Source organism: Anastrepha obliqua, chromosome 3 (assembly GCF_027943255.1).
Source record: "Anastrepha obliqua isolate idAnaObli1 chromosome 3, idAnaObli1_1.0, whole genome shotgun sequence".
NCBI classification, from domain to species: Eukaryota; Metazoa; Arthropoda; class Insecta; order Diptera; family Tephritidae; genus Anastrepha; species Anastrepha obliqua.
In genome coordinates, this window is record NC_072894.1 from 132353521 (window position 1) to 132374201 (window position 20681).

General features: G+C 39.4%; 2 protein-coding genes and 4 pseudogenes across 2 annotated transcripts; 2 read left to right on the top strand and 4 right to left on the bottom strand.

Annotated features, from left to right (window-relative positions):
• Positions 1 to 64: 64 nt before the first annotated feature.
• On the bottom strand, positions 65 to 248 carry LOC129243193 (U2 spliceosomal RNA; annotated as a pseudogene).
• A 1724-nt stretch (positions 249 to 1972) lies between these two features.
• Positions 1973 to 2126, bottom strand: LOC129243286 (U2 spliceosomal RNA; annotated as a pseudogene).
• Positions 2127 to 3628: 1502 nt separating this feature from the next.
• Positions 3629 to 3782, bottom strand: LOC129243288 (U2 spliceosomal RNA; annotated as a pseudogene).
• A 7260-nt stretch (positions 3783 to 11042) lies between these two features.
• Positions 11043 to 11196, bottom strand: LOC129243287 (U2 spliceosomal RNA; annotated as a pseudogene).
• A 571-nt stretch (positions 11197 to 11767) lies between these two features.
• LOC129242638 (lipoyl synthase, mitochondrial) lies at positions 11768 to 13731 on the top strand. The gene is made up of 5 exons (XM_054879397.1): positions 11768 to 11918; positions 11977 to 12351; positions 12522 to 12678; positions 12734 to 12791; positions 12857 to 13731. The coding sequence occupies exons 1-5, from the start codon at positions 11880 to 11882 to the stop codon at positions 13398 to 13400; spliced, it is 1173 nt and encodes a 390-aa protein (XP_054735372.1). The 5' UTR covers positions 11768 to 11879; the 3' UTR covers positions 13401 to 13731.
• Positions 13732 to 14443: 712 nt separating this feature from the next.
• LOC129240943 (cationic amino acid transporter 4) lies at positions 14444 to 19928 on the top strand. Its single transcript, XM_054877021.1, has 2 exons — positions 14444 to 14979; positions 16583 to 19928. The coding sequence occupies exons 1-2, from the start codon at positions 14838 to 14840 to the stop codon at positions 18466 to 18468; spliced, it is 2028 nt and encodes a 675-aa protein (XP_054732996.1). The 5' UTR covers positions 14444 to 14837; the 3' UTR covers positions 18469 to 19928.
• The last annotated feature ends 753 nt before the right edge of the window (positions 19929 to 20681 follow it).

Below are 20681 nucleotides of genomic sequence, written 5' to 3' on the forward strand. Positions count from 1 at the left end.
TTCATATAAAAATTTATGGCTCCTCCCACCAAAGCTAAATGTATTAGTATATTTTTTCTTGTATTTATTCAAGGCTGAAATCCCGGCGGTACTGCAATACCGGGTCAACCCGTGGCAGAGGCGGAGCAAGCCCCTAAAACACTCCGCCCATTTCCAAAAATCAGTTTAACATTTGTTGTCCTCCGATGGAGAATATATCAGATGTTAAGCTGATAACCACACTACCTAGTCAATACATTTTAAATAATAAACCTAATAAACCTTTTGAGAATTACACTCTCACAAAAATTAATGTACGAAATGTTTATACCGATTCACTTAAACTGACTTTCAGTATCTAAACCAGTGCTGTCCATCCCAAGAATGATAGAAAGAAGATTGCGCCCATCAGAGCGTACGTGACGTCACGTTTGCAGAGTTGTGCAGTATTGCCAACCATTTGCTCTTCGCAATAAGTTTAGTGCTTTTTTATACCGAAAATGCGAAAATTTTGAAGTTTCGTGTTTGTTTCTTTTTGTTTTTAATTTAAGGCTACCGAGACTTTAGGTTGAAAAAAAAACTGTATTATTATACAAAAGAAGTTTTAAAAAGGCCACTCTGAGAAGATTTTAGTGCTAATGAAAATTTTTTACTCTTATAAAATTTGATAATTTGAAAGTGCAAATTTAATTTTTGGCTCCATTTAAGGCTATGCAAAAATATTAAATGCCCCTCTCTCAACTCTTCTTAAGATTGAAAACCTTTTTACACATTTTAAAAAGCCTTTGAATTTATTGAATGCGAATTGAAACCATAGAGGTGTAATCGTTTCTTCCGGTCATCAATCCTTAGTGAGACATAGAGCATCAAGAGGTGTATTCATAGTAAAAATAAGCAACAAAATACCAGAAAATACTTAAGAAACCATACTAACATTTTTATAAAAAGAATACCTGATCTAGTTACATAACCTCAAATATAGCAAATAACTCGTTCCCTTAACAAAAGAGTCTCGCTTAACAAAAGAAACCAATTAATTAAATTGTACATAAGCATAACACATTTATTTAAAAAAAAACGCACATTCTACAGACAATTTGTCACGCATATTTTTAGTAACACAATAAAAATTTCGTGTTTTATTTTCTTTAAATGGGCATTTAGTGCGTTTTTATATCCAAAGCTAGGCAACTCTGCAGTAGCGAGAGAGAGATTTGACTGCCGAAAGCAGAAGAACACCAACAACACCGGCAATCGCGGACAATGCCACCAGATGTTAAAAAAAAGTAAAGCTAAATAAAACTGAGTGAATTATTTAAATAATTATTAAAAAATGTATATTTTACAAAATTATAAACTTGAAATTTTAATTAGAACAGCTAGAAAAATGTCATGAAGAAAGAACTAAAACTCCGAGACAAAAAATAATAAAAATAACAAAAAAAAAATGCTAAATCAAGTTACGAAAATGGTAATCTGGCCATACTGGAGCTAAAATCACGTAACTAGTTGTCAAATTCGCTGATCGCAAAGTAACGGGACCACGATGGGCGCCATCTCATTATTCTTTGCATCATGTGTCCATCCCATACATCAATTGATGACACGTATTCTTACTCTCCATCGTTCAGTCGTTAGCAAACCAGCAACGAATAAACATCATGTTTGTCTGCGACGCTTAATGTATGCAATACAATGCCCTGTGAGAACTTTTTTATGCTAGAAAATGCCTTTGGCGACTTGCAATGCCTTTTATGTTATGTTACAAGTCGTTCAAAGGAAGCTATAGATATAATATCAAAAGGCATTTCGATTCCTCCCACAAAAATTTTCTACTTCTGCCCAGCGCGATAGCCCAGCGCGGTAACGTGACCGGTAACGTTACCGGTAACGTGACCGGTAACGTGACCGGTAACGTGACCGGTAACGTGACCGGTAACGTGACCGGTAACGTGACCGGTAACGTGACCGGTAACGTGACCGGGACTCTTCTTGCTAGGGGGTCAACCCGTGGCAGAGAAGGAGCAAGCCCCTAAAACACTCCGCCCATTTCCAAAAATCAGTTTAACATTTGTTGTCCTCCGATGGAGGATCTATCAGATGTTAAGCTGATAACCACACTACCTAGTCAATACATTTTAAATAATAAATCTAATAAACCTTTTGAGAATTACACGCTCACAAAAATTATTTATATCAACATATAATATAACGCTTCGTAACGATAGCCCAGCGCGATAGCCCAGCGCGATAGCCCAGCGCGATAGCCCAGCGCGATAGCCCAGCGCGATAGCCCAGCGCGATAGCCCAGCGCGATAGCCCAGCGCGATAGCCCAGCGCGATAGCCCAGCGCGATAGCCCAGCGCGATAGCCCAGCGCGATAGCCCAGCGCGATAGCCCAGCGCGATAGCCCAGCGCGATAGCCCAGCGCGATAGCCCAGCGCGATAGCCCAGCGCGATAGCCCAGCGCGATAGCCCAGCGCGATAGCCCAGCGCGATAGCCCAGCGCGATAGCCCAGCGCGATAGCCCAGCGCGATAGCCCAGCGCGATAGCCCAGCGCGATAGCCCAGCGCGATAGCCCAGCGCGATAGCCCAGCGCGATAGCCCAGCGCGATAGCCCAGCGCGATAGCCCAGCGCGATAGCCCAGCGCGATAGCCCAGCGCGATAGCCCAGCGCGATAGCCCAGCGCGATAGCCCAGCGCGATAGCCCAGCGCGATAGCCCAGCGCGATAGCCCAGCGCGATAGCCCAGCGCGATAGCCCAGCGCGATAGCCCAGCGCGATAGCCCAGCGCGATAGCCCAGCGCGATAGCCCAGCGCGATAGCCCAGCGCGATAGCCCAGCGCGATAGCCCAGCGCGATAGCCCAGCGCGATAGCCCAGCGCGATAGCCCAGCGCGATAGCCCAGCGCGATAGCCCAGCGCGATAGCCCAGCGCGATAGCCCAGCGCGATAGCCCAGCGCGATAGCCCAGCGCGATAGCCCAGCGCGATAGCCCAGCGCGATAGCCCAGCGCGATAGCCCAGCGCGATAGCCCAGCGCGATAGCCCAGCGCGATAGCCCAGCGCGATAGCCCAGCGCGATAGCCCAGCGCGATAGCCCAGCGCGATAGCCCAGCGCGATAGCCCAGCGCGATAGCCCAGCGCGATAGCCCAGCGCGATAGCCCAGCGCGATAGCCCAGCGCGATAGCCCAGCGCGATAGCCCAGCGCGATAGCCCAGCGCGATAGCCCAGCGCGATAGCCCAGCGCGATAGCCCAGCGCGATAGCCCAGCGCGATAGCCCAGCGCGATAGCCCAGCGCGATAGCCCAGCGCGATAGCCCAGCGCGATAGCCCAGCGCGATAGCCCAGCGCGATAGCCCAGCGCGATAGCCCAGCGCGATAGCCCAGCGCGATAGCCCAGCGCGATAGCCCAGCGCGATAGCCCAGCGCGATAGCCCAGCGCGATAGCCCAGCGCGATAGCCCAGCGCGATAGCCCAGCGCGATAGCCCAGCGCGATAGCCCAGCGCGATAGCCCAGCGCGATAGCCCAGCGCGATAGCCCAGCGCGATAGCCCAGCGCGATAGCCCAGCGCGATAGCCCAGCGCGATAGCCCAGCGCGATAGCCCAGCGCGGTAACGTGACCGGTAACGTGACCGGGACTCTTCTTGCTAGGGGGTCAACCCGTGGCAGAGAAGGAGCAAGCCCCTAAAACACTCCGCCCATTTCCAAAAATCAGTTTAACATTTGTTGTCCTCCGATGGAGAATATATCAGATGTTAAGCTGATAACCACACTACCTGGTCAATACATTTTAAATAATAAACCTAATAAACCTTTTGAGAATTACACTCTCACAAAAATTAATGTACGAAATGTTTATACCGATTCACTTAAACTGACTTTCAGTATCTAAACCAGTGCTGTCCATCCCAAGAATGATAGAAAGAAGATTGCGCCCATCAGAGCGTACGTGACGTCACGTTTGCAGAGTTGTGCAGTATTGCCAACCATTTGCTCTTCGCAATAAGTTTAGTGCTTTCTTATACCGAAAATGCGAAAATTTTGAAGTTTCGTGTTTGTTTCTTTTTGTTTTTAATTTAAGGCTACCGAGACTTTAGGTTGAAAAAAAAACTGTATTATTATACAAAAGAAGTTTTAAAAAGGCCACTCTGAGAAGATTTTAGTGCTAATGAAAATTTTTTACTCTTATAAAATTTGATAATTTGAAAGTGCAAATTTAATTTTTGGCTCCATTTAAGGCTATGCAAAAATATTAAATGCCCCTCTCTCAACTCTTCTTAAGATTGAAAACCTTTTTACACATTTTAAAAAGCCTTTGAATTTATTGAATGCGAATTGAAACCATAGAGGTGTAATCGTTTCTTCCGGTCATCAATCCTTAGTGAGACATAGAGCATCAAGAGGTGTATTCATAGTAAAAATAAGCAACAAAATACCAGAAAATACTTAAGAAACCATACTAACATTTTGACGTGATAACGTCTTATAATTCGATTTAACAGGCTGCACGCACGAAAAAATGTGTCGTTACCTTGCTCATTACTGTTCATATGTAGTTACCTTGCTCATTACTGTTCATATGTAGTTACCTTGCTCATTGCCGTTACCAAAATGTGTCGTTACCTTGCTCATATGTAGTTACCTTGCTCATATGTAGTTACCTTGCTCATATTAGTGTTACCTTGCTCATATGTAGTTACCTTGCTCATATTAGTGTTACCTTGCTCATATGTAGTTACCTTGCTCATATTAGTGTTACCTTGCTCATATGTAGTTACCTTGCTCATATCAGTGTTACCCTGCTCATATGTAGTTACCTTGCTCATTAGTGTTACCTTGCTCATATTAGTGTTACCTTGCTCATATGTAGTTACCTTGCTCATTGCATTGAATGAACTGCAAGCGAAAGCGCGGAAGGAACGACAAAGCAAACAAAGCAAACGAACGGCAACGTTCGACATCTTGCTCTCCCCTACTTATGTGAGCGTATATATGTATGTATATGCGCATATGTACATATATAAATTCACGTATTTGTATTGGCATATGCCTTCTTATTGATTATTATTAATTTGATTTACTTGAAGAATTTAAAATAAAACCAAGTTTGTTAATAATACCTGTTGTTTTAATGTTATTATTATTATTTTTTTATTATATCTGAAGGAAAAAATGTATGGTAATATTCACCATATCTATACTAATATTATAAAGAGGAAAACTTTGTTTGTTTGGTTGTAATGAATAGGCTCAAAAACTACTGGACCGATTTTAAAAATTCTTTCACCATTCGAAAGCTACATCACGAGTAACATGGATTATATTTTATTTTGGAAATAGGGCTCGAGATATAGGTCAAAACGTGGACCCGGGTAACCTTCGGATGTGTATGTACAATATGGGTATCAAATGAAAGCTGTTGATAAGTGCTTTAATACGGGGTAATTTTCATACCTATTGATGACTAGGGTCTGGAAATATATGCCAAAACGTGGACCCGCCGTGTCTTTGCACCGAATTAAACCAAACTTACACACATTGTTAAGTAGGTATTGAAGATGATTTCCGTATAGTTTGAATACCTATTGGTAGATAGGGTCTCGAGATATAGGTCAAAACGTTGACCCGGGTAACCTTCGGATGTGTATGTACAATATGGGTATCAAATGGAAGCTGTTGGTGAATGCTTTAGTTCAGAGTATTTCCATCCGCTCCGTGACTGGGGTCTCGAGATAGAGACCAAAACGTGGACCCTAGAATGTGTTTGTACAATATGGATATCAAATGAAAGCTGTTGATAAGTGCTTTAATACGGGGTAATTTTCATACCTATTGATGACTAGGGTCTCGAAATATATGCCAAAACGTGGACCCGGGTAACCTTCGGACGTGTATGTACAATATGGGTATCAAATGAAAGCTGTTGGTGAATGCTTTAGTACAGAGTATTTTTCATGCCGCTCCGTGACTGGGGTCTCGAGATATAGGTCAAAACGTGGACCCGGGTAACCTTTGGTTGTGTATGTACAATATGGGTATAAAATGAGAGCTGTTGATAAGTGCTTTAATACGGGGTAATTTGTTATGTTATGTAATGTTATGTTTTGTTATGTTATGTTATGTTATGTTATGTTATGTTGTGTTATGTTATGTTATGTTATGTTATGTTATGTTATGTTATGTTATGTTATGTTATGTTATGTTATGTTATGTTATGTTATGTTATGTTATGTTATGTTATGTTATGTTATGTTATGTTATGTTATGTTATGTTATGTTATGTTATGTTATGTTATGTTATGTTATGTTATGTTATGTTATGTTATGTTATGTTATGTTATGTTATGTTATGTTATGTTATGTTATGTTATGTTATGTTATGTTATGTTATGTTATGTTATGTTATGTTATGTTATGTTATGTTATGTTATGTTATGTTATGTTATGTTATGTTATGTTATGTTATGTTATGTTATGTTATGTTATGTTATGTTATGTTATGTTATGTTATGTTATGTTATGTTATGTTATGTTATGTTATGTTGTGTTGTGTTGTGTTGTGTTGTGTTATGCTGTGTTATGTTATGTTATGTTATGTTATGTTATGTTATGTTAAAGTATATTATGTTATGTTAATGTTAACTCATTCTCTATATCCATACAAAATATCTATCAAACAAATAAAATTAAAATTTTCTTTTGAAAAATGCAACCATTCAATCAGTATTTTCTTATGACGTTATCACGTTAAACTATCGTCAGTAAACCGACTTTGCAGACAACCTCTTTTTTATAAAAAGAATACCTGATCTAGTTACATAACCTCAAATATAGCAAATAACTCGTTCCCTTAACAAAAGAGTCTCGCTTAACAAAAGAAACCAATTAATTAAATTGTACATAAGCATAACACATTTATTTAAAAAAAACGCACATTCTACAGACAATTTGTCACGCATATTTTTAGTAACACAATAAAAATTTCGTGTTTTATTTTCTTTAAATGGGCATTTAGTGCGTTTTTATATCCAAAGCTAGGCAACTCTGCAGTAGCGAGAGAGAGATTTGACTGCCGAAAGCAGAAGAACACCAACAACACCGGCAATCGCGGACAATGCCACCAGATGTTAAAAAAAAGTAAAGCTAAATAAAACTGAGTGAATTATTTAAATAATTATTAAAAAATGTATATTTTACAAAATTATAAACTTGAAATTTTAATTAGAACAGCTAGAAAAATGTCATGAAGAAAGAACTAAAACTCCGAGACAAAAAATAATAAAAATAACAAAAAAAAATGCTAAATCAAGTTACGAAAATGGTAATCTGGCCATACTGGAGCTAAAATCACGTAACTAGTTGTCAAATTCGCTGATCGCAAAGTAACGGGACCACGATGGGCGCCATCTCATTATTCTTTGCATCATGTGTCCATCCCATACATCAATTGATGACACGTATTCTTACTCTCCATCGTTCAGTCGTTAGCAAACCAGCAACGAATAAACATCACGTTTGTCTGCGACGCTTAATGTATGCAATACAATGCCCTGTGAGAACTTTTTTATGCTAGAAAATGCCTTTGGCGACTTGCAATGCCTTTTATGTTATGTTACAAGTCGTTCAAAGGAAGCTATAGATATAATATCAAAAGGCATTTCGATTCCTCCCACAAAAATTTTCTACTCCAATCCAATATTTATTTATTTTGGTTTAAATTTCCCACTGGGCTGCTCCCATTCTCTCGTTCTCACTTATACACTCACATTTTTCATTTTGGACAGCACTGATCTAAACCAAAAAACTGTTTTCAATAAATAATCAGAAATGTCCTACAATGCAAATTTCAAAAAAAAAAAAAAACAAAATTCCATTTTCGTCTACATGTATTCATATAAAAATTTATGGCTCTTCCCACCAAAGCTAAATGTATTAGTATATTTTTTCTTGTATTTATTCAAGGCTGAAATCCCGGCGGTACTGCAATACCGGCCCAGCAAAACCTGCGTGACCGAAGCTCTAACACAATTACACTTTTTTATATGTTACAAACACATATGCACTCGTATTTCTTTGGAAATCGACTTTTTTTTTATGCTCCGTCCCCTTTGGAAAAGGTGTAAGCAGTAAGCAAACTTCATTCATATATTTTTTCTCATTTTTGCATCAATAGAAAAAAAAACAAAAAAACGGCAAGTGGCTGTCAAAGCAATAAGTCAAAAAGATATCTTTTCTCTCTTTTTGATATCAAAGTAGGCCGAGAATCAAATTGTCAACCTTTGGCAAATATGTAAACAGTAAGCAAATTTCATTCATATATTTTACCTCATTTTTAAATCAGTCAAAGTAAACAAGCGCCGTAGCCGAGTGGTGGGTTGGTGCGTGACTGCTATTCAAAATTCACAGAGAAAACGTCAGTTCGAATCTCGGTGAAAGCAAAATTAATAAAAACATTTTTTAATAGCGGTCGCCCATCAGCAGGCAATGGCAAAACACCGAGTGTATTTCTACCATGAAAAAAATTTGCTCATAAACATATCATAAAACAAAATGAAATAAATGTATAAAAAAAAAAAATTTTTTTGTGATTCGAACCAAGGATTTCGGATCGGAAGCCCACATTGCTAGCCGCTGGGCTATCGCGCTGTGCTGTCGCCGCTGGCCTAAAAGTTATTTTGTTCGTCGCTACGTTTATATGAAACTGGCACTGGCAAACGAATCCATATGTATGAAAGGGATAAAAAAAATCACACGTACACAAAATTTTTGGCACGATTTTCCCAACGCTTTTAAGGGGTTAGGGGTAGTCAGAGGCGCGAAAAAATGATGATTTTCACGAATTTTTTTTTGCTACTTAATTAATTTATTTAACAAAAATAAAAACATAGCATAAAAACATCATGTTTTAACTTGACTTCACCAAAATTTCAAAAAAAAAAATTAATAATTGCAAAAGTTATCGCTGTTTGTGTGAAGCCCGTTTCTCCAGAAGTCCCTTGCGGTGAACATCACAAGTCCTTGCAGGTTCATCTAAAACCAATCGGACAAGAAAAATTAGTTTTATTAATAGATAATCTTGTGCCTGATCGAAGCTTTTTTTTTTTTTCAAAATGAACACAATGGCGGCCTCAGAAAATTTTTTTCCAGATTTTCGGGAAAAAACCAACAGTTAATTGTTAAAAAAAAATCGAAATTTTTGAAAAAAAAAAAATCCTTGGATCAGGCACAAGTTTTTTATGTTTTTCAAAAGCTGTATAAATTTTATTGAAATCTACGTAGTGGTTTTTAAGTTACAGTGTTCACCAGTTTGAAAAACATAGTTTTGAGAAAAACGCATTTAAAGTTTTGCTATCGGCTCCGGAGCGGCCGAGCGCCCTTTGTTAATTGTTGAATAACTTGAAAAGTATTTGTCGGATTCACTTCAAATTTTTACACAATATTTTTAAAACATTATACTTTAAGAAAATGCAAAAAAAAATAAATCGATTTTTTGAAAATTCTGACTACCCCTAACCCCTTAACAAAGTGATTGCAAAGGGGCGGGGCTAGTGACCGTTTTCAGACCACGCGTCCCGGTAACGTGACCGGTAACGTGACCGGTAACGTGACCAGTAACGTGACCGGTAACGTGACCAGTAACGTGACCGGTAACGTGATCGGTAACGTGACCGGTAACGTGACCGGTAACGTGACCAGTAACGTGACCGGTAACGTGACCAGTAACGTGACCGGTAACGTGACCGGTAACGTGACCGGTAACTTGACCAGTAACGTGACCAGTAACGTGACCGGTAACGTTACCGGGACGCGTGGTCTGAAAACGGTCACTAGCCCCGCCCCTTTGCAATCACTACGTTTATATGAAACTGGCACTGGCAAACGAATCCATATGTATGAAAGGGATAAAAAAAATCACACGTACACAAAATTTTTGGCACGATTTTCCCAACGCTTTTAAGGGGTTAGGGGTAGTCAGAGGCTCGAAAAAATGATGATTTTCACGAATTTTTTTTTGCTACTTAATTAATTTATTTAACAAAAATAAAAACATAGCATAAAAACATCATGTTTTAACTTGACTTCACCAAAATTTCAAAAAAAAAAATTAATAATTGCAAAAGTTATCGCTGTTTGTGTGAAGCCCGTTTCTCCAGAAGTCCCTTGCGGTGAACATCACAAGTCCTTGCAGGTTCATCTAAAACCAATCGGACAAGAAAAATTAGTTTTATTAATAGATAATCTTGTGCCTGATCGAAGCTTTTTTTTTTTTTCAAAATGAACAAAATGGCGGCCTCAGAAATTTTTTTTCCAGATTTTCGGGAAAAAACCAACAGTTAATTGTTAAAAAAAAATCGAAATTTTTGAAAAAAAAAAATCCTTGGATCAGGCACAAGTTTTTTATGTTTTTCAAAAGCTGTATAAATTTTATTGAAATCTACGTAGTGGTTTTTAAGTTACAGTGTTCACCAGTTTGAAAAACATAGTTTTGAGAAAAACGCATTTAAAGTTTTGTTATCGGCTCCGGAGCGGCCGAGCGCCCTTTGTTAATTGTTGAATAACTTGAAAAGTATTTGTCGGATTCACTTCAAATTTTTACACAATATTTTTAAAACATTATACTTTAAGAAAATGCAAAAAAAAATAAATCGATTTTTTGAAAATTCTGACTACCCCTAACCCCTTAACAAAGTGATTGCAAAGGGGAGGGGCTAGTGACCGTTTTCAGACCGCGCGTCCCGGTAACGTGACCGGTAACGTGACCAGTAACATGACCAGTAACGTGACCGGTAACGTGACCAGTAACGTGACCGGTAACGTGACCGGTAACGTGACCGGTAACGTGACCGGTAACGTGACCGGTAACGTGACCGGTAACGTGACCGGTAACGTGACCGGTAACGTGACCGGTAACGTGACCGGTAACGTGACCGGTAACGTGACCGGTAACGTGACCAGTAACGTGACCAGGACGCGTGGTCTGAAAACGGTCACTAGCCCCGCCCCTTTGCAATCACTTTGTTAAGGGGTTAGGGGGACCTAACGTGACCGGGACTCTTCTTGCTAGGGGGTCAACCCGTGGCAGAGAAGGAGCAAGCCCCTAAAACACTCCGCCCATTTCCAAAAATCAGTTTAACATTTGTTGTCCTCCGATGGAGGATCTATCAGATGTTAAGCTGATAACCACACTACCTAGTCAATACATTTTAAATAATAAACCTAATAAACCTTTTGAGAATTACACGCTCACAAAAATTATTTATATCAACATATAATATAACGCTTCGTAACTAAATAACTTTTAGGCCAGTACCTACAGCATGGCGCGGTAGCCGAGCGACTAGCAATGTGAGCTTCCGATCCAAAATCCTTGGTTCGAATCACAAGGAAAAGAAAAAATAAAAATTATTTTTATTTAGTTCGTCGCTACGTTTATATCAACATATAATATAACGCTTCGTAGCCAAGTTGGTCGGTTTTTTCGTTTCACTTTTTCCCAAATCACTCCCAACGATTCTAAAGAAGTTTTCACTTCAAAAAGGTAAAAAATACGCCAAATACTATATGTGAATGTATCAAACTATTAAAATTGTCCATTTTCAAATCAAAGCTTATATAGTATATATTTCAACAGTATTCGCCATCATACATATCAGTGGGAACAAACAATTGCTTTTTTAATTAAATCATAGCGCCATCTGACGGTAAGTAGTACATTATTATCCAACGGTCACAGTTTCGAAGCCATTTATTGCTCTGATGTCCAACACTTACGCTACTACAAATTTTAAGTCTTCAAAATCAGCTGTCCTCAGCTGCTGATTATTTAATTCTCACGTATTATTTTACAAAATATAGGACCACAGTTCAGATTTATAAAGCGAAAATTCATAGCAATATGCTACGACAGTGCGTTCCTAAATCGCCGGTGCGTGTGGTGAGTGTTGTAAAAGAAACAAATTTATTAGCTGATTCCATTTTCCAATCACTCACAGCATAGCAGCACTTGTGGTGCACTGCGAAAGGCGTCAACTAACGCAACAGCTCCAGCAGCTAACGAAAAACTCGAAGAAATACGTGAACGCCTGGTAAAAGGACCAAATTTCCAGGATTTCGTGCAAAATCCAGAGTTTACGCGGGAGGAATGGACAGCCTACGAGGGCAAATTGCGTCGGGAAAAGGGCGAAAATGAGCGACTGCGACTGCCCCCTTGGCTGAAAACCACTATACCAATGGGAAAGAATTTTGCTAAAATAAAAACACAGCTACGTGAATTGAAATTGGCTACAGTGTGTGAGGAAGCACGTTGCCCCAATATTGGCGAATGTTGGGGTGGTGGCGAACATGGCACACAAACCGCCACTATTATGGTAAGGACAAGTAACAGAAACAACAATTAAGAAAGTAAATGGTTTAGTTGTATTACTTGGTATATTCACGATGTGTTTGCTTTTGTGAACTTTGCTGATAACCTTTTACTGCGTTCACTCACTGTACTAGTTCTTATTGTTTACATTCTCATCTTATCTCATTTTTACAGTTGATGGGCGATACTTGTACGCGTGGTTGCCGCTTCTGTTCTGTCAAAACTGCCCGCAAGCCACCACCGCTGGATTCCGCTGAGCCGGTGAATACAGCCAAGGCTATTGCCTCCTGGGGCTTAGATTATATTGTGCTGACTTCAGTTGACCGAGATGGTACAGATTATTTCTAAACCGAGAATATTTACGACTTTGTTGTTTTTAATTTTAGACCTACCCGATGGCGGCTCAAAACACATCGCAGAAACTGTGCGTGAAATCAAAGAACGGTAAGGTTTTTTTTTATTTTAACTGAATAACTAATTATATTAATATACTATTCTTCGTTTTACAGAAACCCTAACATTTTCGTTGAGTGCTTGGTGCCTGATTTTCGCGGAGACTTAAAATGTGTGGAAACAATAGCCAACAGCGGCCTTGACGTATATGCGCACAATATCGAAACTGTTGAAAAGCTGACGCCATTTGTACGTGATCGGCGCGCGCACTATCGTCAGACGTTGGCCGTGTTGCGCGAAGCAAAGCAGTTTAATCCCAAACTCGTAACAAAGAGTTCCATCATGCTTGGTTTGGGTGAAACAGATGCTGAGATTGAACAAACCATGCAAGACTTACGCGAAGCAGGTGTGGAGTGCTTAACCTTAGGTCAATATATGCAACCGACTAATAGACATTTAAAAGTCATTGAATATGTGACACCTGAGAAGTTCAAGCATTGGGAGACGCGTGGCAATGAATTGGGTTTCCTGTATACCGCTAGTGGTCCGCTGGTGCGTAGTTCATATAAGGCGGGTGAATTTTTCATAACGAGTATCTTAAAGAAACGACAAGAGCAAACAGCAAAGGCAGAAGGAGCGCAAGAGACGCCGAGAAATTAAGTAGGATTGGTTTCAGCAGTTCTTATTTAGAGAGAAATAGGCGCATTTAAAAAAGCCATTTAAACTGTAATTGACTTTTGTAAGGCAATGAACATAATAGTTGAAGCTACAAGCGCTCGAAAGGGGTCGAAGGAAAGTTATGCAATTAAAGTTATGCAAAAACAATACGCAGCTTAATTTAGTGAAAAGTACGCATATACTATTTTATGTATAAGGCGAAAATATTAGTTGAGACATTGCTTATTATCCGTTTAGTACCTAACTGATATTAGTAAAATTTGTTGTTTATTGGAAAAATCGTATACAATTATTTCAATATAACCGCTCTTCAGGTCCATCCTGCAGCTAATGCAGTAAATAACGAAAAGGCAAAATTGAATATAAAAAACTAATAATTTTAATATTTTCATCAGGCGCCGTAACTAAATTATGGCTGCAAATTACTTAGCTCCCCTGTGTGTGTGCGTTAGTTCTAGTGTTGCAGGAAAAATATGCATTTAAATATCACACCGCATAATCAGATTAAAGCAAGGGCGGCTACAACCACCTGCATATGTGAAAACTACTTCTGGATCTGGCTGAACTAAGTTTGCGGTTACCCACTTGCCAGCAAGCGGTGAGTAAAATGCGTCGTGTAAATGCATTTAGGAAGTTCAAGTTCATGCACTAACAACGTCTACAAAAATAGCAATCACAAAAGCCATTACAAGGAAGTTTTATTTCCGCTCTTCTCAAAGAACATGTGGGTAAGTATTGGTGTGAGTGATGGTGGTGGCGTTGCCAAGGTAGCTAACTATGCGCTCGGTCCAGCTGTGCCTCCTCAACAAGTGGCCGACATTACAGCAACAATCAAAAGTTCACGGCGCCTTGCCAACGTACGCGAAAGTAAACAAAGTTTCAGTTTACATAAACACCGCCCCTTCCTTCCCCCAACCGCTTTCAAAATACTACAGTTGCACCTGATAATGGATTTCGCGCACATGCGCCGTAACTAAAATATTTAATCGCAATTTCCTTCGATACAAATTTTCCCACAACGGCATTGACGTCTGTGGGACAATTGTCAGTTGAGAAAATTGCAACAGCAACTGCGGCTTTGCAATAAGAAACTTGAAATAGTTTATTAATTGCGTGAAATATAAAACGAGTACTAAATATAAATTGTAAACACGTTTTTCAAGTGAAAGTTGCATATTATTTTTGAAAACCAGCAGAAAGTCCACAACAGCCTAAAAATATGTAACATTTCCGTGACATATGCTGAGTAGTGACGTCGCACTTTTGCATAACCGTAGGCGTCGCGTTCTGGTGCAGAAGCACTCAATTAATTGGGCTTTTTCGTAATCACAAAATTAAAGTTCTGTAAATTTCCGTGAAAAAAAATTAAATTGTAGTATTCGGGCTTCCTAATACCTTCCTGGTGCCTTTCACGTCAATATGCCCAGTACGCGTCGCATTATACTCGGCCACGTTATGTCTGGCCTGTGCTCGAAGATGAATCGCACGAAGCCGGTGCCCTTGGACGTCATGGAGACGCCACTGAAGCGTTGCCTCAACACTGTCGACATCACTTTGTTGGGTGAGTAAAAGATAAATGCCGCAGGTTGCTTACCGGAAATTCATGAACAGTATTGTTAATATTATCGGTAATTATCTATGTAGTTGACGGTGCGACGGTTCCATATGTGAAGAAACAGAAAACGTCGACCACTCGTAATCAATGATTGGTGCCCCTATCCACTTTTTTCCAACTAATTTTGATTGTCGCACCGTCAATATTAATTTTTTTAAACATAAATACGCACATACATACAGTCACTTACACCTTATTTGATACAGATAAATTTTTTTTTTTTGCAAAGTGTTCTATATTTTACAATATTTTGCGAAAATGGAAAAGCAGAGTATGCAGATATTTTATTAATTTTGGTTTATTTCACGTAAAATAGCAGAAATTTTACATTTAAGTTCGTCAACAGGCTTCAAATAAAACTTTCACCGAGAAAGAGTGTCAGTGGTTAGTGCGTCAAGTGCAGAAAACTCCAGCAACAAGCGCTCCAAAGTTAACTGAAATAGCCAAAAAGGATTTAGGTAAGACTCACCATCCAGAAACTATTCGAAGAGTACTGAGGGAAGCAATTTTAAATGGCAGGTCGCAAAACCTATGGGATACTGAACCGAGTGACTAATGGACAGAGAGGGTTATTCCATAAAGAGGCAAATGGGTTCAAATGAACTTCGGGGAAGTGAATAGTGCCGATTTACACACGAAGACACCTGGAAGAGAGACCCTAGAAATTCTCTTTTAATGTTTTATTCGCGGTCACATGGGCAAAATTGTTTTCGGCAACATTTTGGCGTTTACTACTTTAGCATCTTCTGGTTCGGATATATTCTGCAACCCGCTAAAATGTAAAGCGGAGAGATTTAAGATTGGAAATTGCGGGAGACAAAATTCCCTATCTCTTCCGCGGCCGTCCTTCTCCCACGAACAAAATGTTTCCCTGCGTAAATGGGCACATAGAGACACAAGAAGACGAGCCTATAGCATGAAAGCTGGCTACAAATATGGTGGACCCGGACGTGGGTTAATAGAATTGGTTCTTTATGGATGCCGTGCGTGACCCTCTCGAAGAAATGCAGAAAGTAGTTCCGGGAAGGGAGTCACCCCAGAAGGAGAGGAGGGACTGTTTTAGTGGCCGAACGACGGGCGACGGAGGTAAAAATTGAAGATGACGTACATAATCGAAAATTTGTTGTCGGTTTTGAAGACAAATATAAGAAAAGATGTCATCCATAACAAATCTGATCTTAAAATGACAATACTTGAAGAGTGGAACCAAATTAGCCCAGAATACAGAAAAAAATTGGTTGACTCCATGCCACTTAGACTTCAAGCTGTAATTGATAATAAAGGATACCCAACAAAGTACTAACTTCCTCAAAAATTGGAAATAATAAGATGCTCTACCATTTAAGCTTAGGGGTGAATTCTCTCCAAATGCAAAAAAATTATGAAATATAAAACACTTTACAAAAAAAAAAAAAATGTTGTATCAAATACGTCGTGAATGACTATATGCTAATACATACATAATTAACAAAAATTGTATACACTCAGTTCTTTCCATATTAGTACAAAATAAAATTTCTTGTGAACTCCTTTCCGAACCTTGTTTCAGGCATTGGCCACATGGTTGGCGCTGGCATTTACGTCCTCACCGGCACGGTGGCCAAGGACATGGCAGGCCCTGGCATAATACTCTCTTTCATCTTGGCCAGTTTTGTCTCAATGTTGGCCGCTCTCTGTTATGCGGAATTCGGTACACGCGTCCCTAAAGCAGGCTCCGCCTATGTCTACACCTACATTTCGATTGGCGAATTTTGGGCATTTGTCATCGGCTGGAATATACTCTTGGAGCATATGTTGGGTGCAGCTTCGGTGGCACGTGCCTGGAGCGGTTACGTGGATTCGATGCTTGGCGGTTGGATTGGCAATACGACACTTTCCATAACTGGTGAGCTCCATGAGCAGTTGTTCGCGCGTTATCCTGATGTGTTGGCATTTTTGGTGTGCCTGGTGTATGCCGCCGCGTTGGGCATTGGAGTGAAGGCCACAGCTGTTTTCAATGGCTTGCTGACTTTGGTGAACATTGCCGTTATGATTTTAGTAATCTCTGTGGGTTTCTGGTATGCCGACGCAAAGAATTGGTCAGAAGCGGAAGGTGGTTTCTTGCCTTACGGATTTGGTGGTGTTATTGCCGGTGCAGCAACTTGTTTCTACGCATTTGTTGGCTTCGATTCCATTGCCACCTCCTCGGAGGAGGCAAAGAACCCTACTATCTCCATACCGATAGCTACGCTCCTCTCGCTCAGCGCAGTTACAGTGGGTTACATATTAGTCTCGGCTGCACTCACGCTAATGATACCGATACGGGAAATCAATCCGGCCGCATCCTTACCAGAAGCTTTCGGACAGATGGATCTACCTTGGGCTAAATACATAATATCGATTGGTGCACTCTGCGGCATGACCACAACACTCTTGGGCTCGTTGTTTGCTTTGCCGCGCTGCATGTACGCCATGGCCTCAGACGGTCTGCTCTTCAGTTGCTTTGGCCGGATCAACACCACAACGCAAGTGCCGGTGCTGAATCTAGTAATTTCTGGCTTACTAAGCGCGACACTCGCTCTGCTCTTTGATTTGGAGAAACTGGTCGAGTTCATGTCGATTGGCACACTACTTGCCTACACCATCGTATCCGCAAGTGTTATTATACTGCGCTACCGACCGCTGGCCAGTCAAGAGAATGCCATCTATGCGCCTGACACTTCCGACGAGGATGGCGACGACAATACTTCCCAATCGAGCATCGACACCGCCTCACCCACCAGCGACTTGATCGAAGGCGCACTCGCTGGACGTCTGAAACCGCAATTTCGTTGGCTCGAACCACTACTGGGACGTTTCGAACCCGGCGCGGCAGTATCTGCTTCGGTGCTGCTCTTCTCGGTGCTCAGCTTTGCCATTTGCTTTCAACTCGAAGTCTCGTGGACTGAACTCTATACGGGTACATGGTGGGCGCTACTCTTGTATGGCTTTATGATTTTCATAGCAGGCGCTTGTGTGGCAGTGATTGCAGTGCATCATCAGAATACGCGTGGACTTAATTTCAAAGTGCCGCTCGTGCCATTCGTGCCGACGCTAAGCATCTTCTGCAACATTGTGCTGATGGTGCATTTGAGTGCACTCACCTGGCTGCGTTTCTTCATTTGGGTGGCTATCGGTATGTTGATCTACTTTCTATACGGCATACATCACAGCAAGGAGGGTGAGGTGTGCTCATCCTATTCGATGTTGATGACCTCTACAGAGGCGGGCAAATCACACTGGGGTGCCACAGGCGGTGGCTTTACCATTAGTTTGGGCGGCACTGTTGGAGCAGGTGTTATTAAGAAGACAGTAATGCAACGCTTCATTGGCAGGAAACTGGAGGATAAGAAACCGATTGTAGAGGAGGACGTCGATGTCGATGGGGATGAAGTGGACGATGAGGGACAAACTTAAGTTACTGGAATGGGGGGGAGGACCTTACATTTCCGTTACCATATAGTATGATCTTTGAACTCTATACTGAATTTACTTTTATGCATTTACGGGTGAGCACAAATAGTTATGTACATACATAGGTATATTTTCGATGTATTGATTTTTTTAGACTAAAGACTTTTAAAATATTTTTTTTAAGCTGTACTCTTATCAAATCAACTTAGATACATAAAGACATACTTATATATGTACATAATATACATACATACATACTGATTTATTGTATTTATAGCGACTGCCTGTGGGACACTAAATTGCTAAATTTTTAAGAATGTTTATACATATATATGTATGTATGTATCAGTATGTGACTTTTTCGTGAGTCACTTCATTAGGAGCGCTCACGTGCTCAGTCTATTGTTGTGAGTGGCGTGAGTAATCTTTCCATGCAAGTTCAAACTTGTTCAGTTTTCGTTGTGATTGCTTCTATGTTTCATTTCCACACGAGTTATCGAGAAGGGAATCACACGCATACAGACATACATATGTACATATGTATGAATATACAGGTCTTGACATGATTTGTGCGAAATTTGCATTTATTTACGTAACTCCTGCTTCAACTGATATGAATTTGTGGTCTACGTAAAGTGAACGATTTTGTGACCTAATCATTTAAAAAGATTCAAAGTCCACGTATAATCCTAAAATTCTAGTGACCAGCCAATTAGAATTTTATGTAATTATTATACACCCACATACATACATGCATACATACATACATAGTATATTTGCATAATAAACAAAGTGTAATGATTTATTAGTGCGCTACTTTATTGAGGTTTCTTGTTATTAATAAGTTTAACTGGTTAATGATTTAGACACAAAGACAAGATAAGGGAAAGACGGCTACAAATTAAAAAGACAAAAATATCGAGCAAATACTGAAAAAAATTTAAATGTTTTGCTTTCTCATTTTTTGTTTAAAATATAAATAAAAATTGTTTGTATAATATTTTCCAGTTACGCTGGTCAATGTAGTAGTTGACTTTTGACAAAACCACTTGATTCGGCTTAGCGCTTTCCACCTGTTGAGAACTTATTTACAGGCCTTTAAATAATTATTATTATTTTACCTCAGTAAAATTTCAAAATGTACAACTACTTAAAATATTTTATAAATCGAAGATATGTGTGGAGTTATGAATTACAAATTTTTTTATTTAAAATTGATACACAATATTAACTTTTTGGTTTTGTCAACAATTTGCCGATATCTACATATGTACATACATACATACATACAAGAAATAATTAAATACTTGTAAATCATCAGTTCCAAGCACAAAAAGCACAAGTACCTTAATTTGATATTAGTAAGAGAGAAAAGAGAGGAGTGGTAAGTGACTACGGTTTTTACAATATCACGGTTGGAAATTTCGTGAAAATTGGATTTTTTTTTAATTTTTAAGTTACATATGGTCTATTGTCGTTTTTATTATAGTATAAATTATATTTTTATAAAAAAAAATAATTATAAAAAATAAAAGCCTAAATATAATGTAAAAATAAATATGATATAAAAATAAAATTAAATAAAAATAGAATACAAATAAATATAATATAAAAATAAATAAAATATAAAAATAAAATAAAAATAAATATAATAAAAAAATAAAAATAAATATATTCTGCCAAAAAAGTGTCGGGACTTCTTCAATAAACCACATAATATTTATTTATTATTCACTTAAATTATTTAATGCATAACCTCCAAAGAAGGCACCTTCTAAACTAATTCATCCATCAAAGCACTTTTCAAGCCCATCTTCCGGAATTTAAAAGCTATTGCTTCTTCAACAGATAAAAAGGAAGTAGACGAGAGAAATGTTTGAGACAATTTCGCGCATTCGTTATATGGAAGAAAATGCTAAAGACTTAAATTCATCCCTCAAAAAAACTGTTGAAACTCATTTACCGGAAACGAGTTCTCTCTTATGTTCTCTAACGACTGAAAACGGAAGTGCTTCGAAGTGGCAATTTGGATTTTGGAGAGAAAAGTCAGTCGAAACCATAGTGAGAAGATTTTTATGGTGTTACCAATATCAGACCGTTAGCCGGCTCTCCGTGAATTTGACAGAATCGGCCGTAGGGCTGACGTAGCAGGAGCTACGAATCGGTTTGTTTACGAAAAAACTAAGAATGTATTAGCGATTTACGAAAACAATCAA

Excerpts from the sequence above, each read along its gene's own strand:
- LOC129242638 (XM_054879397.1), top strand. The coding sequence starts at position 11,880 with ATGCTACGACAGTGCGTTCCTAAATCGCCGGTGCGTGTG. Across the intron at positions 11,919-11,976 it reads CTAAATCGCCGGTGCGTGTG|CATAGCAGCACTTGTGGTGC; the intron begins GTGAGTGTTGTA and ends AATCACTCACAG. Across the intron at positions 12,792-12,856 it reads GTGCGTGAAATCAAAGAACG|AAACCCTAACATTTTCGTTG; the intron begins GTAAGGTTTTTT and ends TTCGTTTTACAG.
- LOC129240943 (XM_054877021.1), top strand. The coding sequence starts at position 14,838 with ATGCCCAGTACGCGTCGCATTATACTCGGCCACGTTATGTCTGGCCTG. Across the intron at positions 14,980-16,582 it reads TGTCGACATCACTTTGTTGG|GCATTGGCCACATGGTTGGC; the intron begins GTGAGTAAAAGA and ends ACCTTGTTTCAG.